Below are 25433 nucleotides of genomic sequence, written 5' to 3' on the forward strand. Positions count from 1 at the left end.
TTCGAAAGACTTTTACTTTTAAGCAGCTGAAATTTATGTTACCCACAAACCAGAACATGTGTGTTGATGTGTTCATGCATTGCTTCCTGTGGCCACAGGTGGAGGATGAAGTCTTCACTCAACGATAGAGTCTATATTTTCCTGATCCTGTCGCTCTGCTTCGGAGTTCCCACCCTCACTATCTTCGCTTCATACCTTGCTATCCTCATCACGGTGAGATAAACAGAGAGATTTACTTGAAGATAGTTTGACCTCATTCTGATATAAAAAAAAATCATGTTTATTTGACAGTTAACTACCAATGTTGACTGAAGAACCATTTGAAGTGTTGCTTACAGTGTTGTGTGATTTCAGGTGTATCGGTCTGGCCGCGTATTGGCTTCAATGCCTTCATCAAATGTCTCTCACAACAGCAAAGATCTTCGGCTGACAAAGGTACAAACTCTAACTAATCACCCAGAATACCTTTGGAAAGGACCCTCTTCTTAGACATAACGAGTGGACGATTTTGTAAGAATTCATACTATTTGATTTGAACGAAAACATAATTTTTTTTAGGAAAAAAAGTCATTATGAAGGTCCACCCCTAAACCTAACCCTTAGTGGTGTGTAAGCAGGTCGTACAAAAATTTACGAATGAGATTGTACGGATTCATTTGAATTCGCCACCAATTCGCCAAAACGTATAGGGGCCTAATAGTTATGAAATGCCATGAAAGCGTATTAGTTGTTATTGTTCACAAATGTTTTTTATTTTATTTTATTAAATTAACAATTAATGTGAAATAAATTTAACTAAATAAAATAAATGAAAAAAATGTGAATGGCTACAAATTAATTTTAGTTTTTGGTATACCTTGACAGCCTGCTTGCTTTAATGTTGGTAGAAGTTGTGATCATCTGAATAACAATAACAGTAAACTTTGCTGAGAATTTTAACACAATTTTTACCAAACTAAATTAAAATTACTATCTAAAAGAACCTTATTGGCCCCATTTATCACATCTGGTACAACGGATGTCTTCCCCCAATTCTGGCCCTGCTTTTACCTCCCCATTGCAGACTCTTTTTCATGATTCACATACAATTTCTCATTTCCCTGCAGGGGATACCGTAGTAAACAGTTTGTGAAACTTTCCTTGTTGCAGATAGCAGCAGTGGTGTGTTCCTCATTTCTGATCGCCTGGACTCCCTATGCGATTGTTTCACTGTACTCGGCTTTGACTGCCAGAGAAGAGCACCTCGCGGAAGCCGGAGGAACGGCTGTCCCGGGAGGAATATCAGGATCAGCCGTCGGCCATGGCGGAGGCTTCTCTGACGTCTTTGGGTTTCCCTTCCTCATGAACTGGACCTCTTCAGAACACTTCGGAGATGCTTTTGGTACCTGGAGGAACATGACTTCAGACCATTCCCATTCAGTTGGGCATCATGGATCCGGTTCATCTGTGGATTCTGCACATGGAGGAATGGAGGAACACCGGCCACATCTTGTGTCCATCCTGAAGCCAGAGGTCACGCTCATCCCTGCTATGTTTGCCAAATCCCACTGCATGATAAACCCCTTCATCTACCAGATCATGAACCGCGACTTCAGGGAGGACGTCTATGATCTCCTGTGCTTGAGAGGAAAAGATGGAGAGAGAAGGAGAGGAAGGAGCACAGATGGAAGTGATTCTGAAGGTCAGGGGCTAAATGATTGGATTACTATTAGATCTTTATCTATCTATCTATCCATCCATCCATCCATCCATCCATCCATCCATCCATCCATCCATCCATCCATCCATCCACCCACCCACCCACCCATCCATAGATAGATAGAGGGATAGAGGGACGGTTGTCTGTCTGTCTGTCTGTCTGTCTGTCTGTCTGTCTATATTTGTCTCTATCTATCTATCTATCTATCTATCTATCTATCTATCTATCTATCTATCTATCTATCTATCTATCTATATCTACCTACCTACCTATCTATCTATCTATCTATCTATCTATCTATCTATCTATCTATCTATCTATCCATCCATCCATCCATCCATCCATTCATCCATAGATAGATAGAGGGATGGTTGTCTATCTATCTATCTATCTATCTATCTATCTATCTATCTATCTATCTATCTATCTATCTATCTATCTATCTATCTATCTATCTATCTATCTATCTATCTATCTATCTATCTATCTATCTATCTATCTATCTATCTATCTATCTATCTATCTATCTGTCTATATGTCTGTCTGTCTGTCTGTCTGTTTATACGTTTCTATTTATTTTAATTTCTCTGTATTTTTCTCACATTTCTGTTTCTATTTCTGTATTTTCCCCACATACAGGTCATCGTGGAAGCATCACTCTCTCTTATATTCACAGCTGGAGAAGAAGAAGCACACCTACAAGACAGCCATCTGGGGAGCGTGTGAAAAAAGATTCCTCTCGGAAGAGTAGAGGGAAGAGAGGGTCCTGTCAGGACAATGCGTCAGTCGGGTGGGCATCCATGGACACTACAAACTTAGATACGCAGGCCAACTTAGAAAGAGAGAGAGGGAAGAAGCAGGTGGAAGGAGAGATGAAAAATGATTTAGAGAATCCACCTCTAGCCGCTTGTTGATGCGCGAGGAGTGATGCCCACTTATATCTAAGACAGAAACAGTAGTTCTTAATGCAGTTAGTTAGCTCAAAGTATATGTTTAGTTAAAATATAGTCTGGGTTTTTCTATAAGTGTCACCCAGTGATTTTACACACTAATGCACTCATTCAGTTTCACATTGGTTCTTGTATAAGACAAGACACATGAAGCTCTAGTAAGTATTTTCATATTTATTTTGTCCTTTGTATGTTTATTATTGAATCCAATGTATTTATTTATTTATTAATCTTTTGTGAAACCAAATATTTTATGAATTTACATATTGTATTTATGTTTTTATATAGGCTCGTTAGAGAGCACTATCCAGTCCAAAGTATTGCAAAATACTATTTCTGAATAAATGTGAAATGTAAATAAAATGTACAACAATGAAAAGACTTTGATAGCCTATGTTTATTTTGTTGTTTGCAAATAAAAGGCCCTATAAAACCCAATGAAGTACAATGGCTATTTGTTGCAGATTTGTGACGTCAGCGTTGCTTTGTTGATGCATGAGGTAATATGTTTTACCGTAAGTGCTCCTCTACGGCAAACACAGAAGGGGAATAGCATACAGACAGCTGTTAGTCGCTTTCGAACATAAATATACCTTTTCGTATTTCATCTACCAAATATTATTTTGCGGATCTGGAATATTCATATAAACAGACAAGAGGGGAACATCTACTGCTGATGTTACGGTAATATGTCTCCGCACTGAAGCGCTGCAGAGACTCGAGCACTCAAGTGTATTCAGGTTTCCAGGCAGGGAAGCCACAAGACATTCGTTTGGACCTATTTTACATGTATTTCGCTAACGTTTTTACAATATACTTTGCTTGATAGAATAGAGCTATTACGTGCTTCTGTAAATACTCCACATTGTTGGCTTTTATCGCTTGCTGCAGTGAGACTCGCGTCGTCTCCATCAGCGTCTATTCATCCTTACTCAGCATTCACGCGCAAGCTGTAATACTCTTATCTCGTTACATAAGGCTTTAACGAGTTAAATGTGGAGATTGCCGTGTCGCTGGGTCGCTAAAAACTATTGACCTTTGAAATCAACCCGTTAATTGTTTTGACGTCAGACTTTTGAAGTCAGACTTAGCTGGTGTTCATGCCCGATCTGCAGCGCTTCAGTTTTCCGTACCGTAGCATGAATTCTCCTCTCCATCATCATCAGCAGCAGCACCATCAGCATCAGAATCCAGAAGCACCCGGTCATCCCGATTCTCCCTCCGGCTTACTCCCCGAGGCTGCTGTCCTCGGTGCTCCTGACCCATCCTCTTTTTTCCTCGAAGAACAACACGGCACTGCTGGCGTCTCCCAAACCGCATTTGACCTTACTGCATCCTCTTACCTGCACTTCAGTCCATCCTTCCACTGGTCCCAACCTCCCCCACCAACAGCCATGGCACTAAGGAACGACCTGGGATCAAATATAAGCGTCCTGAAGACCCTCAATCTGCGGTTCCGATGCTTTCTGGCTAAAGTGCATGAACTGGAGAGACGCAATAAGATATTGGAGTTACAGCTTCAGCAGGCTTTAAACAGCAATAATGCGGGTGGATGCGTGGAAGACCGAAAGACCAAAGACATTGGTGTCCAGACTGGGTTTATTGGGCCTATTGCTGTCCGGCCTGGGTCTCTGTCCTTCCAAAACACCAACAACTCTGCCAAAAGACCCACTACATTGTTTATGCCTTCTCTTACATCTGTCCTCAAGCTTGAGCCCAATAAAGCTGACGATGAGACCACAACTGACCCAAACACCAACAGAAACCCAACCATCACAGTTAGTCTGTCAACACCGACCACCGAACCCGCCTCGGCCAACACCAATAACTCTAATAATACTCCACAAGTGAGCAGCGTTGGCATCGGGACGTCTCCCAACCCTCCTCCTCGCTTTCTTCCGGGCACTATCTGGTCCTACAACCACACTCGTAAACTGGGAAGCGGGTCAGAGACTCGGGTCACTAGCCCTGGAGTATCGTGGGTCCACCCGGACGGCGTGGGTGTGCAGATAGACACCATCACCCCAGAGATCAGAGCACTTTACAACGTCCTGGCCAAAATCAAAAGGGAGAGGGATGAGTACAAGCGAAGGTGAATATAGAGATCATGTAGATGCTTATTATGGCTGAATGTTTACTTTGTTTATGAGAAAACATTTCTGTGTGTGGCCCTTTTGACAAACCTCTGCTGTAAAGTCTTCCTTATGCTTTAAGAGTGTAGAGAGTCATGATGGCTTTGGGGCATGGTTGCCAATTTGAATGACCATCATCTAGAAACAATTATTTCTTCATATTTTGTGCTGCTAACTTTAAATACCAAATAGTTTTGATACCAAATAGGTAGTTTTAGATAGTTTTAGGTAGTTTTTTACACTAGGCTACGTGAAAATAGCAATAAATTATATTTACACTGTAAAAATAGCATTAAGCATTAAGTGTAAATAGTAGTTAGATACTATTTATACTTATAAATAGTGGCAGATATTTACATCTTAGTGTTGTTGTAAGTTAAACTATATGCAATAATAACATAGAGTGTAAATGGTTATATTAATTAAAATTATTAAATAGATGCGCCTTATTAGGACAATAAAGCCCTGCCTATACCTACCTACCCCTAACCATAACCTATACACGTTAATATTAAACACACGTTAGGCACTTTTTTAATATTTTCTTCAGGTAACACTTATTTTAAGCTGACATAGTTACACGTTACTACATGTATGCATAATTACAACATGTATGCATAATTACAAGTAACTAGCCTAACCCTAAACCAAACCCTAACCATAACCTCAGTACTTTGAGTACAATGTCACCTTAAAATAAAGAGTAACCTTTCTTAATTTTTATTGAAAATAAATTCCTTTCCGATCTGATATGTGATGGTAAAAGGGAATAGAGTGAGTTCGGCAAAGGTCGATTTGCATCAAAACATTATGCCATGCACCTTACTCCTACACAATTGCTACTGTTGACAATCCATCTTCGGTAATTTTGTTTGGCCCAACCAAATGTCAGTGGGCGGAGTTAGTGTAAATAGCCTTTGCCAACAAGGCGGGTGTAAACTTAGTGTAAATAGACACTCGGAATAGTTTTTTTTATTGAAGTTCAAGAAATTATAACATTTGACTTTGATAATATAGACTAATTTGCAATGAAAATGTATTCAATTAAAAAAAACGCTAAAAAGAAGCATTTTCACTTTTGAACGCCATTGTATTGTCCGATCCAAAACTGTATTTCTTGTACACTGGGCTATTTCAGCAGCATGTTCCAATGTCCTGCCCTTCTGGTGCTGAGGGGAACCTGCCTGGCATTGACCTCTGATAACCTGTGCATCAGTCACGAATTAACCTTGTTTCAATGCAGAGCAGACTGCAGTCACTTTGCTCTTCCTGCATGATTACTTTTCAAACCTGAAAACTCTCGAACCTGCAGGTGTTCAAGATCACACACACACACACACAAAAAAAAACTAGCCATCCTGCAAGTGGAATTTGTTTAAAAAAATACAATAAAATGAGACCAAGTTGTGACTTGCATCTTTGGTGAGATAGAATAGAGCATACATCATCTGCTGGCAGTCATGTGCAGAGACATGAAGACATATATCTATGTCCTTATTCTCACGGCTGCTGAAGTTATTTGAATCAATCTGAGATTATTGAATGGAGTTTTGCTTAATATATGGGATACATTTTCTCTTAGTAATAATATGAGGTGGTATTTAGGATGGGTGGAGATAAATGAACGTTAAAAGGGACCCTAACTATACCAAAGGGTTTTGTTAGTTGCCAAACTAGAGTTGAACATGAGAAGCAAAAGGAAGGAAGATAATATGTACAGTATGAAGATAAGAATCAGCCGGAGGGGAAATAATGTGTGTTACTCATACATGGTGGTATTCAGTCAGGCCCACGGGGGGTTTTATGTCCAAACCTGCAGAAGCCAGAGCGCCGCATTCCACCGGCTGTCGTTCACATACAGCAGTTTTATATAGGGCTGAACTGACCGTCAGATCGCTAACTCATTACCGTCTGTTGACTCATCAGGACAGGTGAAAACACTGTTGAAAAGCACAAAAGTCATTTTGGCTCTCTGTCTTAAAAGCGCCTGCTTCATAACAGATGTTATCGTTCAGCGTCTCTCCGTTTGACTGCTTTGTCATTTGCTCTGGTAATGCTTTCAGCTCTTTTCAGACTTTCTTGTCTATTTTTATTTTCTGTTTTGTCTTTCTAATTTAGTAATCAGACTTTCGCTGTCTGTGGCTCTTATCCTCGAAAGTGTTTTTCTATCTATCTGTGATAAAAAAAAAATTGATCTCATTTGTTTCCCGTTTATTTATACAGCCATCATTTCAACCAAGCAGATTCAGAATTTAATACCATGTTGAAAATAATCAAGGCATGTTTTCCACATTGGTTTATCCATTCAAACGTTTGGGGTCGATAAGATTGTTTGATCTTTTCGAATTAAGTCTCACTCAGGCTTGCATGGATTTGAGCAAAAATACAGTAAAACAGTAATATTGTGAAATATTATTATAATTTAAATTAACTTAATAAATAAATAATTTTAAAATAATATTTAAAAATGTAATAAAGTGTCTCATGATCCTTCAGAAATCATTCCAATATCCTGTTTTGCTGCTCAATAAGAATTTCTTATTATCAAGTTTGAAAATATTTGTGCTGCTTAAAGGGTTACTTTACCCTATTTTTTTTGTTATTCCATAATTGACTCACCCTCAAGCCATCCTAGGTGTATATGACTTTCTTCTTTCTGCCAAACACAATCGGAGTTATATTAAAATGATCCTGGCTCTTCCAAGCTTTATAATGGGAGTGAATAGAGCCTTTTGAAGCCCCAAAAAGCGCATCCATGCATCATAAAAGTGCTCCAGAGGGTTCATAAAGGCCTTCTGAAGCGAATCGATGTGTTTTTGTAAGAAAAAATCCATATTTATAACTTTATAAACTAGAATCACTGGCTTCCGGTAACGGCTGTAGGCGAAGTCTAGTTCCGGCGGAAGAGTGCCCTCTGATCCTATGGATGATGTATTGACGAACGCGGAAGCGCAGAGTAAAGAGCAAAACAAAACACCATTCACCAAATAATTTTGGAGCTTGAGTTTGTTACCCGGCCCTGTTTGTTTGAACCGCTAGAGGCGTCTACTCTCACCTAAGCTTACGCTATCCCTACATCCTACGTCATGCGTCGGGTCAGAGGTCACTCTTCCGCCAGAACTAGACTTGCGTACGGCCATTACCGAAAGCCAGTGATTATAGTTTATAAAGTTATAAATATGGATATTTTTCTTACAAAAACACATTGCTTCACTTCAGTAGGCCTTTATTAACCCCCTGGAGTTGGATGGATTACTTTTATGATGGGTGGATGCACTTTTTTTGGAGTTGCAAAAACTAAGGCTTTATTCACTCCCATTACAAAGCTTTTTTGTCTTTTTTTTATATAATTCCAATTGTGTTTGGCTCGAAAATGAAAGTCATAGGTGTAACGTGCTTGGTCGTAGCAATGACTCACACGACGAAGGAATATACAGGAACACACTTTAATGGAAATATTCACTAGAAACATGGAGAAAGCATCCAAACATTTAGGAACATACGTTAACCGACAGCCACATGAAGGAAACTAAGGGTATTTAAACACTGGGACTAATGGGATAATTAACCAGACTAAACTAATCACAGCAAAACTAGGTCACAGGGGAAACACAAAGGAACTCAAGATTACCAAACTTGTGACACTACGTGGCTTGAAGGTGAGTAAATTATGGTATGGTCTTATCGATTCCTAATTTCGATTCCAATAAGGAAGAAAAAAAAAAACGGAGATATCGTTCACATTTAGTCTTATTAAAAAACATTTAATTGTAGCTGAATATCATGAACAAAAATCAACAGGCTAACGAACACTTACGCAAGGAGTGTTTGCCTGTGGTTTAAAAATACCATACCAAGTAAACACTCATTAAAAAAGAAAAGAACAAATAAAAAGTTAGCAATCGCAACTGAACAAACATACGATTGAAATAAACAATGCTTTAAGATTTTCTGGTATTCAGGAACAAAAACTGTAATCAAATGTAAAATAGCACTGCAATTTTTAAATAAAATATACATTACAAATATAGTTACCAAAGTTATTCAGTTAAGAACGAGTGAATTTTCTCTTTGTCTTTTGTTGTTTGATTAGTGACATTATAGAGACGGCAGCAGGGATATTAGGCTGCTGTCACTTTTAAGAGTTGCACAGATCCAAAATAGTTACACATGCCTGTAGCATGTTACACACTTCTTGAATGGTTTAAAATCACATTTTCTGTGAGCACACTTTTGATGCGTGCGCAGCACAGAAAGTCATATTGAAATGCTCACAAAGGAATCGACAAGAGGATTCAAAATTGTAAAAAAAATACGAGTATCCGATTCCTGACCTCAAGTATTTGATCCATAATTGATTCCATGATTCCTCCCTGATGCTCTTTTGTCTTCTTAAACATTTAATTTCAAAAGATTGGCAAAAGCATTAATCCCTGCCTTTGCTGCAATAACAGCTTCCTCTCTTCAGGGACGGATTTCCACTAAATGTTGAAACAAGGATGCAGGGATTTGCTTCTATTTCGACTGAAGAGCATCAGGGAGGTCATGCAGTGATGTTGAGTAATGGGGCCTGGCTCACAGTCAGCATTCCCATTCACACCCAAAGCGGTCTGAACAGTTGAAAGCACACAATTCACATCCATAATTATAACAAAACATACTCATTAACATCAACATTTACTAACATATATTTTAACGAAAATGTTTTAGTGATGTGCGATGCAAAGTAATAATTGAATTTTGAGTCGATTCATTGATTCACAAACATAACACTATTACTACATAAAATAAAATGTTTTTCTCTTAATGCATTATATGTGACACTATCGTTCAAAAGTTTGGGTTTTGGGTTGTTTTTAAAGAAAGAAATAATTATATTCATATTTGCAAAAGTCACAGTAAAGACAAAAAATTATATGTCAAGTAAATGCTGTTCTAAATTTATATTAATCAAATAATCCCCCCAAAAAATGATTACAGTTTCCACAAAAATATTAAGCAGCATATTATTTCAGCATTTAAAATAATAAGAAACATTTCTTCTTGAGCACCAAATCAGCATATTAGAATAATTTCTGAAGGATCATGTGACACTGAAGACTGGAGTAATGATGCTGAAAATTCAACTTTTCATATCATGGGAAATGATAAGCATAATTAAAAACATAAAAACAGACCCTAAACTTATGAACGGTAATGTAGATGGCTAGAAAGAAATGTATGTGTTCTTTTGGAAACTTATTGGTTCAATAAAAAGCATATTAAATTCACATTAAACTATCTGAGGCTTAGCACACTTGCCATTTCTGTATCATTTGTCTCATTTTGGCCGCTCTATTACAGCGATGGCATCCAGCAGCAGTGATCTACGTTATATCTGCATTGCAGTGCAGTGCACACACAAGGTCTCAGGCTGCAGAGAAGCACTCTCTCTCTCCACCCTCTCTCCTCACGTCGCTCGCGTTATCTGTCACTCCCCTCAGTAATAATTGTATGTTTGCACCTTGAATTGGCAGTAATGCACGGCCTCAAACTAACCTTGCAGTCCAGTGAGGATGTTTGATAAATGTAGAGGCTGCTGCAATGTTTTGAATGTTAAGTAGCTCTTACATAAGGACAGGGCTTGTTGGGTTCCACCTCATTACACTATACTACTGCACTGGACAATATTACTGTTGAACAGCCACACAGTAAATTACTGTGGAGCTGACTGGGCTGATGGATCATTTAAAAGGACTGAATGGATGCACTTAAGTTGAGCTATATACTCACAGAAACAAAAACACTTGCGTATGAAGATCACACACACAAATGCACCTTCTGTGACGGGAACAATACATGTTTTGCATTTGTTTTTTTCCTGCTTTACAAGAGCAATATTAAATTGTCTCGCATTGCTTTGGATTTTATATAGCATAAACAGATGTTTACACAAAAATGAAACTTTTTGCCATCATTTACTCGACCCTCCTTATATGTGGAACATGAAAGGAGAAATGTTGTAATGTATTGGTTGCGTTTCTCCATACAGTTACAAAGAATGGAGGGAGGCTGGAGTTTTTACGAAAGTATGTAAAAGCACCATAAATGGATCCTAAAAGTTATCCATATGGCTTGTGCACTATATAAGTCTTTTCAAGTTATGTGATAGTTTGTGTGCGAAACATACTGAATCAGATTGTAAATTAATCATTTAGACCAGTTTTGTGAACCAGATCACCTGATTCACTTAAAGATTTGATTTAACTTCTTGTGAATGCACTAGAGGGCTACGTTAGAAAGATTTTCAGTAAACCAGGGCTAAAACTATAGCCGATCTAGGGCTAGATTAACTAACAGCTTGCTCCAACGTTAAACGTTTTGCCGTTAAAAAACTACTGTCAGGATTTATTAAAGGGATACTTCAGGATTTAGCATTAAGCTTTGTATCAGTAGAAAACCTGTAGTATTTTCAAATTACCGTGCTTCCCTCCCTCATATCCCCCTGAGACGAGTGATTTGTTTTGTTTTTTCTGTGAAAAATCCTCCGATGACGCAAAAATCGTCATTTTTGGTCAGAGGCTAAAAACTACAGCCAGTAGAAGGCGGTAGATCCGCATGTTTTCAACCCGCCCATAGAGGGTGGGATCATCTCACTCACAGAATGTACAAATAATGTCAGCCATCTTTTTTAGGAAGCTAAGCTAACAGGTTCTTATTCTGTGGAGAAAGCTGAGTAGTAGGGGTTACCATACTCTTTTTTCCTGGACATGTCTGGCCGTCGAGATCGTCCAAAATGTCCGGGATTCGGCTTTTGCGTTCTGTAGTCACCATTCATTGTTTACATGCACACCTTTTGTTTCAATCATTCCGATTGGTCTGAACGCTAAACAAGTGATGGGTTAATGTGTGTTTTAACATTGCTAAGAAAATTCCCGCTCCTCCGTGAGAGATACGAGACCGGTGCGTCTCACAGGTGCCGCTCGTCATCAGTAATCACGCCACCGGCCTCGCGTCGTTCTCCCGCGGCCCTCAGTCTCGTCCTGCTCCCCACAGTAAACATAATGAATGGCGACTGTAGAACGCAAAAGCCGAATCCCGGACATTTTGGGCGGTCTCGAAATCGCTGGCAGACTCGTCACGGAGACTCACTAGTAGCCTAGCCTTGTTGTTTAAAGTCATAGGTGTAACGTGCTTGGTTGTAGCAATGACTCACACGACGAAGGAATATACAGGAACACACTTTAATGGAAATATTCACTAGACACATGGAGAAAGCATCCAAACATTTAGGAACATACGTTAACCGACAGCCACATGAAGGAAACTAAGGGTGTTTAAACACTGGGACTAATGGGATAATTAACCAGGGCAGCGAAGCAAGTGCATTCTGGGAGTTGTTGTCTTTCATCCACATGAGCCACAAATACATTTTCTGGCTTTTTTCAGTCTAAAAGGCTCCAAATTCAAAAATAATTTCCAATTTCTACTACATGAATGACCCATTTTAAATACACATTCATCTTTACAGAGGTGAAGTATCCCTTTAAAAACACGCAGTGAAAATTTTGCGCTGAAAAGGTGTGGACAGGGTTATTTTTGCGTCTATCCTTAGTACATATGCATTTGTAGGAGTTTCCCTTTCAGGTGCAAAATTTATGGGAGGAGAGTTTGTGCTAGTCAATTTACTGGCATTTGCGCCATTATTTAAGGCCTGTTAAGCATGTCTAAACCCATTTCGCACCTGTGTTACTAGTAGATCACTCGCACCTGATTATCAGCGGCTCTGTTTGTTTACGACCCTATGCTAATAGTAATGCGTTGGTCATTATGGAAATGATCCGGGTGCATCTGTGTTCTTTAATATATTGGACGAGTCGCATGATGTGATATATTCAAAGTTCCTGTTGTTGGGTCATGCTCTGCTGTTGGTCATGCTGATGTTCTTGTTTTCTCCTCTCAGATGGGAAGAGGAATACACCATGAGAGTGGACATGGAACAGAGAATGAATGACCTACATGAGGTGAGGAACACTCTTTGAAGCCAAACCTCTTCAGTTTTATACCACATCCCAGACAGCAACAGTGTCGGCCTGACCCGGGCCACATCTGGTACATGTGGATTCCACACGTACCAGATGTGGGCCGGATCTGGGCGACACTGTTGCTGTCTGGTTGTTCATAGATATTAATTGCGTCTACCACATTTAACTTCCAATGCAACCTCATTGTCCTGACATCTTTTTTATTTAGTCCCCGTTTTATTTATTTCCCTAGAATAATGTTAAAAAAGTATTTTTTGTTTTTGAAAGTCTCTAATGCTCACCAGTCACCAAGGCTGCATTTATTTGCTCAAGAGTACAAACAGTAATATCGTGAAATATTATAAGATTCGATTTTTTTTTTGATTTAATATATTTTAAAATGCAATTTATTCCTGTGCAAAGCGGTCATCTTTCTAATATGCTGATTTATGCCTATCAGAAACATTTATTATCAATGTAGAAAACCGTTGTGCTGCTTAATATTTTTGTGGAAAGCATGATACTTTTTTCCCCTTTCCAGAATACATTAATGTTTAAAAAAACTGAATTTATTTAAATGTCTTTACTGTCACTTTTAATCAATTTAATTCATCCTTGCTGAATAAAAGTATTCATTTCTTTTAAAAAATCTTACTTTTGAACAGTAGTGTACAGTACATCACTGGAGACTGAGTAAACAGATCAAGAAAATGATGTTGTCTGCGGTTTGAGGTTTTTTGGCATGTTTTACCTTTGGGATCACGTGTTATTTACCTTTTTATTAGGTTTTTGGCATGTTTTACCTTTGAGATCAAGTGTTATTTGCATGAACTTGGATTCAGGAGAAGCTCTTGAGTCTGCAAAACATTGAAATAGTCAGTGTTTAGAGGTTGTACTTAGATGCAGTTTAGACGCAGTTTTACTTTAGTAATAGTTAGATGATAGCAATTATTGTTTAATTGAAAAGTTTTCTTTTTACTTTAATATCTGGAGTCTAGTGTTAATTCTTAGTTTCAATTGATTAGGTTAAACCTAGTCTTGAGTAGAACTACATTGATTATTCTTAACTTAATTTTTTAACCCAGATTTGAATATATACAATAAATTACTGTCCTGTCTAAATTACTAAAGTCAATATAACTGTGTACTTAAGCTCTTTTATAGTAACTTGATTATAAGTTACAGTTTCTAAATCATTGTTTACAATGTTCAGTATAATTATTGTATACGTTTTTGCTCTATGTGGGTCAGTATTGTCATTCTGTTAGGTTGGGTTTTTGGAAGTATATGAGTAAAATTGTGATGACTTTGGCCAAGAAAGTGTGTTATTTGTACAGAAAATGAACTGTTTATTAATAATAATAATGGATATGCATTTGTCTGTGTGTAGGACCTACAGGAGAGTGAAGAATGTCAGGATGAGTTGGGCCTCAAGGTGCAACAGCTGAAAGCTGAACTCGTGCTCTTTAAAGGACTCATGAGCAATGTGAGAAGCAAAACACACTCTCAGTACACTCAAACAACAAATACATGCCTCAAACACACTGGACAGGACAGGAAATGATCACCCAAAATGAAAATTATATGATTTACTCACCCTCATGTTGTTCCAAACCTGAATTGTGCACAATACATCACAATACAAAACATTTAGTTGTAGTGTACTTAAAAGTCTTAAAAGTATATTTAAAACCTTAATAGTATATATTTAAAAAAATTATTGCAGGTAATATAAAATTAATGAATAAAAGTTATTTTTATACACTATTAAATTTATATACTATAAATGTACTAAATTGCAACTTCATTATTATAAATGTGTGGCATTAAGGTATATTTTAATTTACCATAAATTCTTGTCAGTACATTCGGCAGTTCATTCATTCACTTTAACCATATTGTGAAGACAATTATGAAATTACATACAAATAGTCAGTAAGTGGGTCAAAGAAACACTCTAAATTACAGCTAACTGAATTTAATATAAATTCAACATATTTAATATCTCTTTTCATTTAATTGTTGTTAACAATCAAATAATTGTCTGAAAACATTGCATTCAGTTTGCACTTAAGTATATACTTTTAAAGTAATCATTATGGATCATACTTATGGATCATTTTTGTAGGCCTTTGTTAGTTAGATTACCCTGGTTCCCTCGACAAAAACCCGATTGGACCCAATTTAACCAGAAATGGTGGTTAAATTGGACACCATCACTAAGGATGTGTTCACACTTGGTAGGTTTGGTTTTAAAACGAACCCTGGTGCAATTGCTCTCTTAGTGCGGTTCATTTTAATAAGTGTGAACACTGCCATCACAATCCTGGTGCGCACCAAACAAGTGGACCAAGACCCCTGTATAAACGAACCCGCTTCCAAACGAACTCTTGTGTGGTTCGAATGAAATATGAATGCAACACAGACCAAAGACATGTAAACGTCAAAACATGATCTCACAAGATGCGACCCTAAAAAGGACAGAATGCTCAAACATACCTGTTTTTTCTCATCATAGTTGCGATGTTGCCCATCACAGTTTGGTACAAGCATCAGAACCACGTCTCCTTGCAGCAGATCTTTGTTTGTGTGTGTGATGGATGGATTCCTGCCGCTGTTTTGATTCCTTTTTACATTTTATAAGCACTTCACGAGTTCTCAGATGGTCAAAATACCATAATATGCAGGCAGGCTACGCACATACAGCGAGCGCATTTATCCCAGCACACAGCATAGTTTTGGATGCTCTGTCAAATCCGTCACAAAATATATAAAAGATGATCAATCAGGTTGTGAATGTATCCCTATGCCTTTAGGTTCGGTATATTTAGGTTTGGTGTTAAAATGCCAATGTGAATGCTAAGCAGACCAGGACTAAATGTTTTTTTTTGTTTTTTTTTCTGGACCAAGCGAACCGAACTACAAGTGTGAACACCCTAGGCTTCCGACAACTCTTTCAGCCTTTGTTTAAAAACATTTTCCCCGGAAAGCTTGAGTTATGCCGGTAATAGTTTGCAAGAGTGTGATTATAAACACAATGAGGCTGTGAAAGTGAACTAGTGAGTAGCTTACTGTTCAGCTGATGCCGTTTAAAATCACAATTTACACAGTATTACTGATGTATTTTATATTGTAGAATAAAACGTGAAAATATTTTGAGCTTGTGTTCACCACAGACCTTATTTCAAACATTTAACCCAAAACACATTTAAAAAACATTGACTTTGGGATGATGGAACCAGAAGTGCTAAAACTCTGACAGGGCTAACTCATTTACGGGCTTTGGCCTACAAAGATTATGCCATCCCTTCACCACTCTATTTTAAAGAATGCTAAAGTAGTTTTTCAATGCAATAACAGTGTGGGTTCTGGACAGTGGGCACTGATTTATCAAGAATACATTGGTTGACCAGTTCCAGAGCAGCAGAAACCGGCCTGGACCAGAACAGGAATTCATGTTGGTCTAAGCTGTTTTATGGCAGCCATTTGATTTCATTACTTTGCTCATGTAGAGTTTAAATCAGCAAGTCACACACACTCAGAGGTTTGTTTCTGGCGAGCATAAGAACAGTATGAGTATTCATAGCAGCTACTACATTCATAGCACTCCACAGTCATCTTATTTTCAGTAGAAATACTTGAAATATATGAGCTTTGTGCTTTTTGTTCTCATAAACGCTCACACACAAACATCTGATGTGTTTTATCTGGAAATCAGACAATACCCTACTTTGTATCAAACACTCTTCCCAGAAAAGATTTATCACAGTTCAAAGTGTTAAAAATAGCTTGTTTTGAGAATGAGTTCAATACACACATTAGCTGTTAGCCTAATGTCCAAGAAACACAAACATCACAGTTTTCCTCATTGTGTGCCAAAATAGACATACCGCTGCAGTTTCAGTTTCACATCATCTTAAACTACAGTGCCGTGAATACTAAAACGAGTACTTTATAGAAATGAGTTATTAATCATCGAATTATTCTTGCTTCAAATTACATACATGTACCCTCACAAATCTGTACACATACAGAACCTGTCGGAGCTGGACAGTAAGATCCAGGAGAAGGCCATGAAAGTGGACATGGACATCTGCAGACGTATTGACATCACAGCTCGCCTGTGTGATGTCGCCCAACAAAGAAACTGTGAAGATCCAATCAACATCTTTAAGGTATTCACACACTCAAACAAACATCTGCACTTCCTGATATCATTATTGTTGTGCGACACATTTAAAGGGATTGTTCACCCAAAAATTAAAATCACCCTGTAGCCCAAGACTTTTTGCCCACTAAGCAGGGTTGAACCTAGTCATTACCTGGATGGGAGACCTCCTGGGAAATGAATTGGTTAACTGTTGGAGGAGGTGTTCGTGAGGTTAGAAGGGGGTCCTAACGCCCCTGTATAGTGATGGGACATTATACTGTAAAAAACACAGTCCTTAAATGAGATGTTAAACCAAGGTCCAGACTCTCTGTGGTCATTGAAAATACCAGGATGTAATTCGAAAAGGACTAGGGGTGCAAGATTTGCCCATTGGCCTCTGTCCATCACCATGGCATCCTAATTGGCTTCATCACTGTCTCCTCTCCACCAATAAGCTGGTGTGTGGTGGGCGTTCTGGCACAATATAGCTGCCGTCGCATCATCCAGGTGGATTCTGCACATTGGTGGTGGTCGAGGAGATCCCCTACCCCCACCCTCCTCCATGTAAAGCGCTGAGTGCCAAGAAAAGCAGTATATAAATATTGCAATAAACAAATTATTGTTATTTCTCTTGTCATTTACTCACCCTCATGCCATCCCCGATGTACTGTATGTGAACTGTATATGACTCTTTCTTTAGATTGATTTTTAGGAAAATAATACAGCGATCGTAATGGTAATCCATATGATCTCAGTTGATGAATCTATGTCGTCTGAACTGAAACAATAGGTGTGTGTAAGAAAAATACAATATAAATCATTCCTTTCTGTTGATTTTCATACATGCATTCTATAGAGGGACATTGTGACACGTGATGTAAGTGCGTTGTAAAGTTCACGTGAGAAGTAACATGTAACATGTATATATAACATGTATATATGTATATACTCTTTTTATTGTATCAAGCCCGTCTGGCAGGAAAGGGCTTTTTAACGAGTCATGTCACATGATTTCACTGAAGAACGTTTAAAGGACGTAATGCCGCATCATGTTTTCATAATCGTTGGAAGCTAAAATCAAACCGAAACTATCGCATCCCTAGTCGTTAATTAATCTTTGAGAGCAAGGGGTCCCCCTGTGGGTACGGGGCCCTACACAACTTGCGTACTTTGCATATAGGGAGGACCGACATCCAAATCCAAACTTTTATCAGCGTACATACAAGTACACACAAATTAAGCATATATACTATAGCAAATCTCAACTGCTTAATTGGATTTATCATCATAAAATGTAAGTATTATCGCAGAGATCTAATCTGATAAATGCAACTATAAGGCATGAAGGATATTATAAACATTAACATGATTTTCTGTAAAGCTGTTTTTTTAAAAAGTATTGTGTAAACCACTACACAAATACATTTTAATTGACTAGTCTTGTTTTCACTAACAAAATTTAGTGAGGTTTATGCTTAGTACAAGAACACTTTAATGCCTGATGCTTTTCAAATAAACCTATGTTTTTCAGGTTACCGTATATGGTTTTCAGTTTCAATCGTTTTACAAGAAAACCAAAAGAACATTTTCTGCAATGAATGTCATGAATATGTGTCATGTAATCTTGCACGCTTGTAATTCCTACAGCATCCCAGCCCCCTCTCTGTCTCTGACTCAGCTGCTGTGATTTTCTGCTGATGCCTGCTATAGTGTATGAGGCACAGAGAACTGATGTGTATTGCATTTTCGGTAGGCTAGAAGAGGGAGTGGTCGAACCAATCTTTTTTTGTGTGTTTGTTTCAATGTTACGTTGGGTCAAAAGTGTTGAGGTTAAAGTTATTAATGACCTAACCCTCTCTCTCTCTTGCTATCTCAGGTTCCCAGCCCTCAAAATGCCATCACCTCTCGTGCCCGTAAACAAACCTCGCAACCCGCCAACGGCAGCGAGACAGATGAGCCAGTCAGCACCTCTGAGAGTGATGGCGCGCGAGAAGATGAAGTGTGCACCCCTTCAACCCTCCAGATCAATGAAGAGATGCAGAGAATGTTGACCCAACTGTGAGCGATTAAAAATGCTTGGTCAGAGCTGTGGTTTCTAATTGTCTTCTGCTTGTTTGTTTATGACTAACATAATGACTTACCTGTGTATTTGCCAGGCGTGAGTGTGAGTTTGAGGATGACTGTGACTCTCTGGCTTGGGAAGAGACAGAGGAAACGCTTCTCCTGTGGGAGGATTTCCCAGGATGCACTTTAACAACGGACACTAATCAGGGCGAGGTTAGTGCACTGCATTCTGGGTCATATAGTGTATATGTGGTTGATATTTGTGGTTTTGTTAGAATGCACATTTTTGCTTACCACTTCTTCATTTATTTATGCACTTGTAAACTTTCCCATGATTTTGAAGAATTCAAGGGTCCATATCATATACATTCTTTTTCAATCTTTTTGACTCATTTATAATGTTAATTTTTAGTTTTAGTTTGAATTAGTTTAAAAAATGTCACTCTCCCATCTTTCAATAACAGCCTCTTCGCAAAGCCTTTCGTTACATTTTGACTGGTTCACAAAGTTGTTGAATTCTTGCATTTCAAAATAATGTTTTTTACCTCCTTAAAACCAATGAATCAAAACTGATAAATGAGTAAGTGAAGTGTTATAAAACATACAATTGAAAGTACAGTAGGTAAAATAAAATGAATAATATTTAAAATGTGCTGTCAAAATCACATGAGAGGCATCATTTATAGAAAGGACCTTCAAGACTTTTGATTATAATCCAAAAATCTGATTGGTGCACCTACTAAATATTCTTGAAATTTCATGTTTACTTGCTAATATTAATCTAATTCATCTAAATTCATTTATTCATGTAAAAACAATTCTCTTACTCAGTATTTTGTCGTTTTGCAGTAAATGAACACACGCATCTTTACAACAAGTTTAATTGAGAAGCAAAATGAAGGCTTTTTGCAGAAATTGTAGATATTGTATGTCAAATCAATTAAATCAAATCGCATATAACATAATTGTTTGTAGATATAGTGTACACACACACACACACACACACACACACACATAATACATATTTGCAAACTTTTATGTTACATGCGATTCATTTTTGTTTTCTTTTTCTCTCTCTTTAAAAAATAACTTTTAAACTTTATTTTGATGCTTCACTTTAGACATTCTACTAACCATTAGTAACTTTGCAACTAAATGTCAACTAACTCTCAGAGTATTAGTATACTGTTAGTTTAGGGTTAGAATAAGTCGACATGCACTTGCATAGTTACTTATAGTCAGTAGAATGTCTGTTGGTGAAGCACCACAATAAAGTGTAAGCGGATATTAAGCACACAGTCTACTAATACTTTAATGAGAGTTAGTTGACATGTAGTTCCAAAGTTACTTATATTTAGTAGAAAGTCTAAAGTGGACTATCGGAACAAAGTGTTACCGTAACTTCCGTTTAGCTTTCCTTTTTCTTCTCAGCATTACCCAGCATTATGCTCTCTGCTTTATATCATAATTCATATCATTCCATATTTCCTGTCATTTGGTAACTCTACCTCTTTCTCCATTCTGTTCATTCTGTAGGCACTCTCCTCCTGTCGGTTTCTCTGTCCGTCTCACATTCTTTTTCATGTATTTTGTAATGTTTGTGGTAAACTGGGGAGTATTGGTTCATCTCAAAGGGAGGGCATCTTTAATAGAATCCAGGAGGAATCTGACACAGAACATGTGACACAGAATGAAGCTTAGGTTCACACACCTGCTCAGTATCCAAAGGAGAATAGGATTCTAGTGGTCATCCAGTCATGGGGTTAACTTATAGGACTCACACACACACACTCACACTGCTCATATTTAGGTCAGGGTACTCTGTCCAGTTTGCTGGGGGGCGGTTCGATACTAAACATTACTGACATTAGTTAATGCGATGTGGGCTGGAAGTGTTTCATGGAAAGCTCAAAGTCAACGGGGTTTCCATCAACAGGGTCATTAATCTAGTATTTTATTTTCCCTCTGGTAAAATCTCATCTGCTGGTGAGTGCTTGTGCCTCTGCAGTGAGATAATGTGCCTGTGGGATTTCTCTCTCTCTCTCTCTCTCTCTCTCTCTCTATCTCTCTCTCTCTCTCTCTCTCTCTCTCTCTCTGCCTGGACAGGACGAGAGTTTGGAAAAGGTGATCAAGGACACTGAATGTCTTTTTCAGTCTAGGGAGAAGGAATATCAGGAGACTATAGACCAGATTGAGGTGAGAAGTTTGGATAGTTTACTTAAATTTCATGCTTTACCAGATTATAACAGATTTTTAGTGAGATAATGTACAGTCAGCCAATCATTATCACAAAATAAACCCTGACAGGGTCCCTTTATTTTGTGAAAATACAGTACTTTATCTCTGTCAGTCATGATTCATTTGCTTTAAACCCACTGTTAATAGTATTGTTCTGCCGTTTCTTGTTAGGTATGTTGGATAAAAGTGCTAAGTAAATAAATGTACATATAAATGTAAGTATGGAAGCCCATCAGCCTGGTCTGATGAGATCTGTTTCTCTGTAGTTGGAACTTGCCACAGCAAAGTCAGACATGAACCGCCATCTTCACGAGTACATGGAGATGTGCAGTATGAAGAGAGGACTGGATGTGCAGATGGAAACCTGCAGGAGACTCATCACTCAGAGCGGAAACGAAAAGTATGCATATATCCACAAACATGGGATTTTTACACGTTTTTTGGCACTTGACACTGTTCATACTGTATTTTGGGTACTAAGATTTTGAGATTTCACACTGTACATTGAACAGGGTTATTGTTAACTCAAACTAAAACCATAACAAATGGTAACTGAAATAAAATGAATGTTAACTGAAATAAATAAAATAAAATATAAAAAATACTTAAACTTTAATTTAAGCTAATTGCCAAGGAAACATTCCTCATTTTAATTTAGTTGTACTTGAAGTACTAAAATACACCAAAATAAAATGTATAAAAACTTTATAGACATATTTGAAAAACTAATACAAGTAACAAAAACACACAACAAAATGACTAAAACTTGATCTAAAATTAAAATAAAATAAAAATCAAACTGTTAATTAAAACTGTAATAGTAATAACTCAATGATACTAAAATTACACTGCTGTAAACCATGGATTTACATTCATGTGCATATTCACGAGGTCAGCTTCGTAGATAGACATAGATCACAGTTCACCCAAACAAACGACAATTCTGTTATCATTTACTCACCCTCCTGTCATTCCAAACCTGAATGACGTTGTCTTCTGTGGAACATGAAAGAAGATCTTTTTGAGAAATGTCCATATGGAAGACTATAGAAGTCAAAGGTCACCAAAATTGTTTGGCTACCAACATTTTTCAAAATATCCTCTATGTTCCAATTAAGAAATAACTAAATACAGGTTTGGTTTGGAATGACATGAGGGTGAGTAAATGATGACAGAATTGTAATTTTTGGGTGATCCTTTTAAAGGGATAGTCGTCATTTGCCGTCATTACATTTTGCGTCAAGTTCAAGTGTTACTCTTTTGACGTAAATCGATGCGTACGGCCGTCTGCCGGAGAATAAATCATCGGCTAATTTTCATTTTTGGGTGAACTATCCCTTTAAGTATTCTGAAATATACTGCAAAATAATACTGTCTCTTCATCACTCTTTTTTTTCTGCTCAGATACTGAAACTAAACAGCTACTGAAAGTTATATTTTACTATTCTCCAAAAGTGTATTTTGTTGATTTATTCTTTTTGCCACCTTACAGCAAATCCACTTCTTCTGTACCTGGAGGAGGTGCAGATGCGAACGGAGAAACAGAGAGGGATAAAACCGAGGAAGGAGGAAGATAATGACAACAATCTGAAGACTGTGTTTGCAAGAAGAAGAAAAAGCACCCCTCATCTTTCACGGCACCAATCATCAGTACCAACATCAGCCCTGCTCATGTTTTTGCAGACTATCCAGTCCCTGCCTCTAGTGGTGGTAAATGGATCTACATTGTGTGCGCTGAGTGCCCAAAAGAGAACATGTACTGACATTTCCCCTCTGGTACTGTTTTCACACCTACATCCTTTTAAAGATGAGAGTCCTCACAAGATTGTTTGCTCTTATCTAATTTCAGCGAGCCCGTCCACCGGCGAGTTTCAATCATGTTTTCCGATCTCATCCCCAAATGTCTGAGTCATCGTATTTTCATCAGTGAATACAATCACTTTTGATTTCGTGTGTCTGGCAGAGAATCACTGACACTGTTTTTCGCCAAGTTTCCATTTCCTAGAGACTCCGAGGGGACATTTGCTCACTTATTGTTGCCGCATGTACCGTTACGTGCCGCTGTAAGCCGTGGGTCAGTGGGTGTGTTGTGCTTCCTGTCTGAGCTGTTGTAAATACTGGGCTGTTTATGCTAGTGAAGGGTGGAGGTAACTGTAGCCTGCACGTCCTCCATCTCTGTGCTCAAATTCACATGAAATATATGACATTTCATGCTAACGGTATTGTGCTGATGCCAGGCTGCTTTGGAGTCTCGGCTTAGAATAATGAACTCTTTTACTTCCTCCCTTGCGGGTGGAAAACATGAGTGATGGGTGAGGTCAGACGAGTGAGATTTGAGGATGTTATGGCTTCGGAGTACATGTCAGAGCGTTACGCATGTCAACCGCTGTGTTATTTCCTTTTCACTTTTCCCCTCATTTTTCGTCTTTAAGATAAATGATATTAAACCTTTTTCTCTGCCGGTGGAGATAGATTTCCGAAAATAGAATTTCATGAAAATGCTGTATATGTATCGCTGCTATAGATATGAGACCTGCCCAGTACATAAAAGTATTTAGTATTTCTATTTTGGATAGTAAAATCCTTCTAGTGTAGTTTGGCATTTTTCTGTTTCGTGTTCTTAAGATCTTGCTGGTGCCTCTGAAGGCTGAGGTTGATGCAAAGGTCTGTCCATTTGTCTGACCTGTTGTTTTCATTGTGAATAGACTTGTAGTCCAGACTGGCTGTGTTCTGTTAAGAACTGCAGACTTAGAAATTGGTGGGAAAGTGATTGTAGAATAAGGTGATTTGAGAGAAGTCCTTTGGTGCGAGACCCTGAAGAGTTACTTTCATGCTAGTGGTGATAGTTTATAGTTTAAGTCAGAGCATCCTATCTTGTTAGAGTCTACCAGTGATCCTGCTGGTTAAACTCATTGATTATTAATGATCTTAAAGACCCCATCAATGTTTAGCAAACTTTTTTTTTTTTTACCAGAGATCTTATGGAAACCCATTTCTGCCTCAGAGTAAAAAAAAAAAAAAATATGCAAAAAAGATAGTTGTGACTTTGCCGGATATCCTTTATATCTCACAATTGTGACTCGTTTCGCACAATTGCCACTTTTTTTTTTTTAGAATAACTATTTCATATATCACACTTGTGTCATTGTTTCTCAAAATTTTAACCAGTGTTGGGTGTAACTTATTATCAAGTAATTAATTTCCCTTCAAGGGTAAAGTAAGGAATTACTGTATGTAAAAATGTTTTATTTAAACTCCCTTTTGGTCAGTTCAAGAATAATTTATGCATTTTTATATTTAAAGAATAAAAAGAGCAGTTTCATGTCTATCCTTTTATCGCTCAACTGGTCGAGGATGATATGGGATTTAGAAAGTAATTAGTAATAACTAATGCAATACTTATTAGAGGGAGTAATTAAGTACAGTAATCTAGTTACACGGGTGAAGATATAATTAGTAGCTAGTGATTAATTACTTTTTTAGAGTAATTTACCCAACACTCTTTTTAACGTTATATCTCACAATTGTGACTTTTATTTAACAACATTGTTTCTCATAATTGTAACTTTGTATTTCAAAATGGCGACTTTTTGTTTTGCGACAAAAACGATGCGATTTTGTTTCACACAATTGCCATTTTTCTTCTGAATTGCAACTATATCACACAATGTCAGCTTTGTTTCTAGTTATTGCAACTTTATATTCACAACATTGATTCTGGTAATTGTGACTATATCGCACAACTGCTTTTTTATTTCTCGTAATTTCCACTTTTTCTTATTTTTAACTATCTTTATCAATTTTGTTCTCTGAGGTGGAAATCCTGCAAATTAAAGGTGCAGTATGTAATAATGACAGCTAATGGTTGAAATGGGTACTGCAGTCAAATTCAAAATATTGGAGAGTTTTCTCCAAGTGTGCCCGACTGCGTCCCGCGGTACTACATTTCACGCCCCTTCGTTACGCCCCCTATGAAGAAACAGCCATTCGCGATGTCATCAGAGCCCCTCCCTCTGGATTCGCTGATGTCATCACTAGTACTGCTCTTCTTCTGCTTCACTTTCCTCACTTTTAAGCTTCACTATCGCCACCTAATGATAAGACATACAGATCGTATAACATAACAAATCATCCTGACGTTTTCCTCAGCTTTTAAAGAATTTTAAATATGAAACTATACAGTACATTTAAATTTTA

The 25433-nt window shown here is 37.8% G+C and overlaps 2 protein-coding genes across 2 annotated transcripts; both read left to right on the forward strand.

Annotated features, from left to right (window-relative positions):
- Positions 1 to 55: 55 nt before the first annotated feature.
- opn9 (opsin 9) lies at positions 56 to 3095 on the forward strand. The gene is made up of 4 exons (XM_079625070.1): positions 56 to 213; positions 355 to 435; positions 1150 to 1681; positions 2339 to 3095. Exons 1-4 carry the CDS (start codon positions 67 to 69, stop codon positions 2611 to 2613), a joined length of 1035 nt encoding a protein of 344 aa, XP_079481196.1. The 5' UTR covers positions 56 to 66; the 3' UTR covers positions 2614 to 3095.
- A 226-nt stretch (positions 3096 to 3321) lies between these two features.
- On the forward strand, positions 3322 to 23800 carry iffo1b (intermediate filament family orphan 1b). The gene is made up of 9 exons (XM_079625071.1): positions 3322 to 4741; positions 12724 to 12784; positions 14175 to 14270; positions 16819 to 16959; positions 18811 to 18992; positions 19091 to 19211; positions 21105 to 21194; positions 21503 to 21636; positions 22729 to 23800. The coding sequence occupies exons 1-9, from the start codon at positions 3750 to 3752 to the stop codon at positions 22811 to 22813; spliced, it is 1902 nt and encodes a 633-aa protein (XP_079481197.1). The 5' UTR covers positions 3322 to 3749; the 3' UTR covers positions 22814 to 23800.
- Positions 23801 to 25433: the final 1633 nt, after the last annotated feature.

This window comes from Phoxinus phoxinus (genome assembly GCF_949152265.1).
Source record: "Phoxinus phoxinus genome assembly, chromosome: 10".
NCBI classification, from domain to species: domain Eukaryota; kingdom Metazoa; phylum Chordata; class Actinopteri; order Cypriniformes; family Leuciscidae; genus Phoxinus; species Phoxinus phoxinus.